Here is a 7,541-nt window from a genome sequence, read left to right on the forward strand (position 1 = left end):
TTGGTTTCTAGATTCAAACAATAGTATTTTCATTGGTTCTTTGACAATACTTTTTTGTAAGTTAGTTTATTTTTTTAGAGTCATAAAACTTCACAGATTAAGTTTTTTAAAATGCTGTATCTTGTCTACATAACTCCATGTAATTACTACCTTCTGAACAGTCTCTTAGCACAGATATTTCCTTTTTAAGTAAATAAAACAGGACACAGTCTTTGCAGAATAATTAGAAAAAGTCACTTTTGGTCCAGGTTGACACAGCACTGCTCAGGGTATAGAGGAGGGTGGCCATGGGATGGGTTTTGGCCCCCATGGTGCCCCCTCACTTAGGCATATATGAGCAGGGCACACTGGTAACACCAAACAGAGGCTGCAACTTCAGTTTCCTTACAGGGAAAGGAAGTGTCATTTTTGTTGATAACATATACCTGTCATTTCTTCCTCATTCTGATTTTGGAGGGAGGTACTAACCTTACCAATTGAAAATAGATTCCTCTAGTTTGGAACAGCTTCATTCAAGTTAGGACAATCTCCTTGGGCATATTCCTCATTGTTTCTGTTTCTCTGTCTGTCTCCTGCTCATTCTCATGATGACATCACTAAGCATGGGGAGAGAGTTCCTTCTTCCAGTCTTCCTCCCGCCATCTTATTGCACAAGATCAGAATCTTCTTGTGCAACAACCAGCCCTGAACCCACCACCACTGACTCACACCATGCCATGGGCTGTAAAGTTTCCACCCTGTAGCTTCTGTTCTTGTTGAAGCATCAATTCTTTCTGCCATGATATAAGTGCATTTGCAGGATTTTCATGGTGATCATGAGATTTCCTCCAGAGATTGAACACCAAGCATATTATCTGGCAGCTAAATGGGTGGAATTCCACCTTCAGAATGAGCTTTTCACAACTACTGAATATCTCTGAACAGCTTACTTCTCTCTGAGATAATCATACCATTTCAACATAAGGGTCTATAACTAGGAATGCAAGTCAATAGAAAATTATGTCAAACCAGACATTTAAGACAGGGTTAGTGACATCTGTGGGGGGTACATTGATGGATACTCTGATGGATACATCAGAGTCCCTTTTCTCTTTCCTCTGATACAGAGGCATTACACAGCAAGACATGTATAAACTGCTAAATACAATGCCTACCTAGTATATAAGGAATTTTCAGTTAAAAAGAGCTATTATTAACATCTTATCTGGAACATTATGTTTATTAAATTTCATACAGAACTTAAATCTTTTTCTTTGAATGAACAAAGGAAAGAATCAAAGAAATCTATTGACCCATGGATTATAAATACTAATTCTACCACTTCCAGAATAAAACTAGATTTTTGGTAACTGTTTGGTAACTTCAACTTAAAAGTTAAAAAAAATCAAAAGGACAGAACTCACAGTAGGTAGGGATAATGAGTTTGTGATCAAACATTTAAATGTTAACTCATACATGACAGAAAGTTAGATGAAGGAAGGACAGAAAAGATACATCAATTATAACCAATGTGAGAAGCTGGATTTTTGTTGACATTATGAAAGTGGCAGGCATTTCTCGACTTTCTTTTTGTAAGAGTTAGGATTGGTTCACTAGTGTATACTTGTTTATTGTATTAATGAACATCCAGAACACTGAATTGAACTCAACATAATACTGGTTCATAAAGCCCTGTAATCATTTATTGACACAGAGATAGAGATCTCTTTACCTTTTGCTACTTAGATGATGATGACTTACCTAATAACTTGACAAATACCTCAGAATCCCTCATTTTCCTGAAGAACAAAAGCATTAAAAATAATCTATATGCTCCTCTCTATTAAGCTGGTCAACTAGAAAAGCACAACATTTAATGATAATTTCTCAACACTTGTCCAGTTTCCTGTTTTCTTACTGAGGGAACAGGGCACATCCTGTTCTGTTAAAGATGGGACTTTGGTGGCTTTGTGGAAGGTGAAATGAAAGGAACTAGATAAAATCTCCCAACTCTGCAGTTTGTTTTACTTATTTGGGGGCAAATATAACCCAAATACTTGACTATTACTTGATTTTTATTCTTTTGCTCCTCCATGTGTACAGTGGACCTCTCCTTACCTTGCCCTGGACATTACGAAGTGGACCTTCAGGGACTGCACAGATGGTTTTCCTTATTCTCTGGTTGCTGTCTGGGAGTAGCCAGTGGGAGCATCAGCAAGAGACTGGGAAGTGGAAGAGAGTGAGGTCTGGGTTCCCTCCCTGAAGGGGGCCTGCATTCTCACAGAGCCCAACATATAGTGCCAACTCCTGCCATACCCAGAGGTTAATGCTCAGGAACAAGAGGTGCATGAGGGAGAAGTCTTTCCCTATTATACCACTTAACCCACTGGAGGGATTTGTTTCTTTTCCCCAGGGCCCACTGGCTTGGAATTTTAGTATCCAAGAAGAAATGCTTTTGTCAGGTGACATGGTGATTATTTTTTTGAGCTTCAGTTTCCATTGGCCAACTTTGCATTTGAAAACAGAACAAAGATTCCCATGACTGTTTCCACAAAGGTTAATAATCCTGGGGCACAAAGCAATGGGGGTAGGGGTGGGGTGTGGAGCATTAATCCTGAGGAGGAAAAGGCAAATTTCCCAGTACCCATCCTTTGTGCCCCTCAGCATCCATACTGTTAATTTGCCTGGGGGAGAAATCCATGCGCCCACAGCAGGAGGTACACACAGTCATACTTGAAAGCATATCTTCCTCTCTGCCTCCAGATGAACACATGAGGTTGATTTTCTATCAACCTTCTATGAAAGGCTTTCAGGCAAAAAAAAAGTGGGAAACAACTTTGTTGAATAAAACTGATTGTGTACAATTCTGCTTGAGATGTTCTCATTCTCTCATCTGCAAGTAGACAAAAGAGCTGTAAAAAAAAAATGAGGAAATTAAAATACAGTGTTAATAGGAAGACTCAGTATTGGTGTCACTGTCTATATCTGGTATTTGTTCTGCAGAGAGGAAAAGAAACACTCAGGCCACGAAGGTACACTGAGTTCTCCGGGCATGAACTTTGTCTCTAACTTGGCACATGGAGTCAGTAGGAATCAGCAGAGAAAAGAGATTTTGTTTTGTAAATGAAGCAACATTTGATGGAAAAGAGCAGAAAAAGAGTGGTTAAGACAAAGGCTAGTCCACACATTTCTAACCATCAGATGTCACATGGTATGCCTAAGTGCTCAACAACATGCAAGAATTTTAATATTAAGTAACATGTGAATTCAATTTAAAAGTAAATTTTAAAATAAAAATCAAAAGCCATACAGGTTTTTCTATGAATCAATAAGGGTATGAGTGACATGGTAAAAATTCTCCTATTCCCAATGTTTAGAGGTGGCATCTCCATGGTGTGGCCTTTCCTCTACCCAAAACTGTGTTCCTGAACCCATTCTGGGGAGTGGAACATAAAGAACATCCAACACAAAACAGTCAACATAGATCTCCACGCGTGCCCAGAAATTTTCAGAATTGTGATTCTTAGGAAATGACTCTGATGTAACAGACATTAATTTTTCCACAGTACTAGTGTGTGATCAGTTGGTAATGGATAATAGAACTATGGAAACTACGGTTTTATGGGGCACCTGGGTGGCTCAGTGGGTTAAACCTCTGCCTTCAGCTCAGGTCATGGTCCCAGGGTCCTGGGATCAGGCCCTGTATCGGGCTCTCTGCACAGCAGAGAGCCTGCTTTCCTCCCTCTATGCCTGTCTCTCGGCCTCCTTGTGATCTGTTTCAAATAAATAAATAAATAAATAAATAAATAAATAAATAATCTGAACAAAAAGAAAGAAAGAAAGAAAAGAAACTATGATTTTATGAGATGTTCTAAGACATTATTTGGCATTAATTTCATAATATAATGCTGCTTCTATTAGTCAAAATTATTGTGTCTCACCCACCTGAAAAGTGAAATAAATGAGTTGAGCCCAAATCATCAGGATATTTCAAGCATCCGTCTATGCAAAATCCCCCACCCATGAGGTAATATGAGCCCCTCTCTAATAGTCAAAATGTCAGTCTCAGTTCAGCAGACATCAATGGAGTCAACACCGTACTTGGTCCTGTACATTCTAATAAGACGCTTTCAATGTTGTTAGAATCAGCCATTTAAACAACCATTTAATTAGCAACCATTTACTTAGGATAGGAGGTTTTGTTGGTCTCTGGATGGTTTGGCTTTACTGTGTGTGGCCCAAGTGTCCTTGGTAAAGCTTAACTTATCCACAAGGAGAAGGGCAGCTAGAGGAAATGACTCCAAATATGACTCGTTTTTCCCTCCACATAGGGGTTGTTTGCTCAACACACAGGGCCACTCTCTTTTTAGGTTGTAACTCAAAGACACTATGGACCCATGTTGAAAACTGAGATTTACATTGACCTGGGATGACTTCTCTGACAGTGTCTTCATATGTAGCTAATTTCTCTCTAACAAAACTCTAATACTCAGGTCTCAGAGTCACTCCCGTGTGGAGTCAGGCACTGAGAGAAAAGGGTTCAGGGGTATTAGGATATGGGGAAGACAAATGAAGGAATATCCCCCAAACAGAGCAAAAGTAAGTCTCTCCCCCTCCTCCACCTTCTGTACATGGTGGAGGTCTTCATCTTGACCCAGGCTTCCTTAGAGGAAAGAGGCGTCAGCCTTTTTCACAATTAGAATCGTGTCAAATATAAATTCCCTAGTGCAAAACCTCAGGGAGACAGATAAGGAGTTAATGAATCTGAGGGACTAATTACCTACAAATGTTTTGGGCTTTCCTTTCAGCAATCATGTTTACCAGTGCTATTAAGTTGTACATAAAATTTGAATCTTCAATTGAAAAGGCATTTAATTCAGCTTAGACTTCCTCAGAGCTTTTTCTTTCCCCCCATATATGACAGTAGGTGTTTTCCTGTTTGGGACTAGAGGTTCAGTAATATAGTTTTTCTTTTCCTTTTTCCCCTTGAGAAGTTGACAAATTTTATATGAATTTAGTAAACATAGTGATATCTTATTGATATAATTTTGCTTTATTACAGAGGATCGACCCCATTATTGTGGTAGTTAAACTACCTCCCTGTACAGATGAAAGAACAGAAGTCCAAATAATATGGCCCCCAAATCCCATATGCAGTAACATTCAAGGAGAATTGGAAGTAAGGGCTCTGGGTCTCATCCAGGGCTGTTGCATCAACCTGCCTGAGGATCATGTCTCCCCACATCAGTTGAGCACCAAGTATGTCAGTGCATGAGGGTGCTGAGAAGTTATTCCTACCAACTGTTTGCTGTGCTTTGCTCACGGAGTCTTTACTGCAAAGTAATAGGCAGTGGGCAGGACAGCAGTTTGAAAACTGGAGTCAAGAGTCAACTTCCTATTTCAGTTTTCAATTGTTTTATGGTAAATCTCTCTCTGAAATGATTTGCACAATATTTTATTCCCACATTCTTCTTTGGAGATGGCCAGAATTTTCCATCGCCAGCCTGTCACAACTCCGTTCAGTAGAAATAAAGATAAGTCACAATATGAGATTCATTTTCTAATGTCGCATTTTAAAAAAGTTAAGGAAACAAATAAAATTCTAGGATTATTTATTTTATTATTATTTTATTATTTATTTTATCCATATTTTATGGATATGTGACATATCCATACCAGGATTTCCCCATTTCTAAATTGAGGGTAGTAGCATTCATCTCAAGGGCAACTTCATTACTTCAAAATGTAATTAATATAGAAATTATTAAGAAGGTATTTCATCTTTTTTTTTAATAGTCTCCAGAACATGGCTTGTATGTTACACAAGCAGCCCATCTCAGGTTGAACTAGCTATGTTTCAAGTGCTCAGGAGCCACATGTGGCTAGTGGTCACTGCATTGAACAGCGCAGATTCTGCTCGAAATGCTTCAAAACGCTGCACCGGACGACCTTCAGAGGAGACCCTCCAGACTGGACAGCTCCCTGGGCTTGTGCCCACCTGCATGCCAGGGGCTCTTTAGGTTGCAGGGTTCTGTGCAGTGGACCAGTGGAAAGGGAAAGGTTCATTAGTGAGGGTCAGGGTGCTGAGAGCTGACTCTAAAACAACCCCAGAGACACAGAGTCATTGGAATGTGCCAGTCTTCAGTGCCCTGAGAGACTGAGACCTTTTTGCTCAGGGGCCTGGTCAGAGCACAGGGCTGTGGTATTCCCAGGCAGCACAGTAGTACACGCCCTCGTCACTTTTCTCCAGTTTCATCACCCACAGACTGCAGCTGTTTCTATTCTTGCCCTTCTTAGCAGTGACTTTGTCAGCTTTCAGGACATAATCCGGTTGCACACGGAATGTGGACATGTCCAGGTAGAGGAGCCTCTTCGGTGCCATACCCTCCTGGTGGCGGTACCAGTGGATGTAGTTGACCCAAGTGTCCACTTCGCAATCCAGAGGATGTGAACTGCCCACACGTGCCACCAACAAAGCAGTCTGACTCAGCTTGAGCCCTGCTCCACCACCTGCCAGGAGAGAGGGAAACAGCTGTAAGACAGTGATGGCCAGGAACCTCAGGGTGTCCCCTGTCCTCTGCACCGGGGAACAAGTCAGGACTTACCTGGAAACAGGAGAGCACACAGAATGGCAAGGGGACCCAGCATGGTTCTGTCTCCCACCTGGTGGAAAGAAACCCTGGGTGACCTTCTGGCTGCACGTGCTGGGAAGAGACTGCCTGGGTGTGTTGCAGAAGGCAGGTGAAGACCTGAGCCTCTGTTTCACAGAGGCACCTGCAGTTACTAGTGAGAAAGAGGCTGGGAGGAGAGAGGGAGGGGCCAGAGGGCTGGGACAGGTCTGACCACAAGGCAGGAGGGAACATCAATGGTTAGGCTGCTCAGAATCACTGAGGACTATTGGTGCAAGGAGGGCACCTCTTCCTACCTCTCTGCCTACTTGTGATCCCTGTCTGTCAAATAAATAAATAAAATCTTTAAAAAAAAATAATTCTCATTTATTAGATTAGCAACCCCTTTTGTTAAAGCAGGTCATTGGTAATATCCTGGCCATTCACAGGCTATAGGATTACAGAGGCTTAGACATTTAAGATGAAAAGGAAAGCCCCCATTCCAGAAGCCTCATCAGTCCTCATCTTTAAAGATGAGCTCCCTAGTTCCTGTGACTCATTCAACATGACAGGACCTTGAGCAGTTGAGGCGGGATTAGAACCCCCACGCCTTCTTCTCTACTCTGTGCACCTCTCACTGAGTGGACCTGGCATTTCAAATTCAGTCACTACATGCAGAGCACCCCCCACGTCTCGGCACAGGGCCAGGCGCCTTTCCAAACATAAACTTTATTTGTGTAATCCTTGAAAATAATAAAATTCTGTAGGCACAATGGTACTCTCAATCAACAGATGATGACAGGCTCCTTGAAAATTCTTCACATCGGAATTTCCAAACAGTTTAACAAATCTGATAATCCCTGAATAGGGTTTATTAGAAGAAATGAACATCAATTATGTTGGTATACATTGGATTCTCCTCAAAGGATATATGGAAATGTGTGTGAGGGAGTG

General features: G+C 41.3%; 1 gene segment (V, D, J or C); it reads right to left on the reverse strand.

Annotated features, from left to right (window-relative positions):
- LOC116568649 overlaps nt 1-6,873 on the reverse strand; it is a 218,855-nt gene extending 211,982 nt beyond the window's left edge. The window contains 2 exon segments of the C gene segment in view: nt 6,183-6,489; nt 6,585-6,873. Coding sequence covers nt 6,183-6,489; nt 6,585-6,627 — 350 coding nt within the window.
- Nucleotides 6,874-7,541: the final 668 nt, after the last annotated feature.

Source organism: Mustela erminea, chromosome 11 (assembly GCF_009829155.1).
Source record: "Mustela erminea isolate mMusErm1 chromosome 11, mMusErm1.Pri, whole genome shotgun sequence".
Taxonomy (NCBI): domain Eukaryota; kingdom Metazoa; phylum Chordata; class Mammalia; order Carnivora; family Mustelidae; genus Mustela; species Mustela erminea.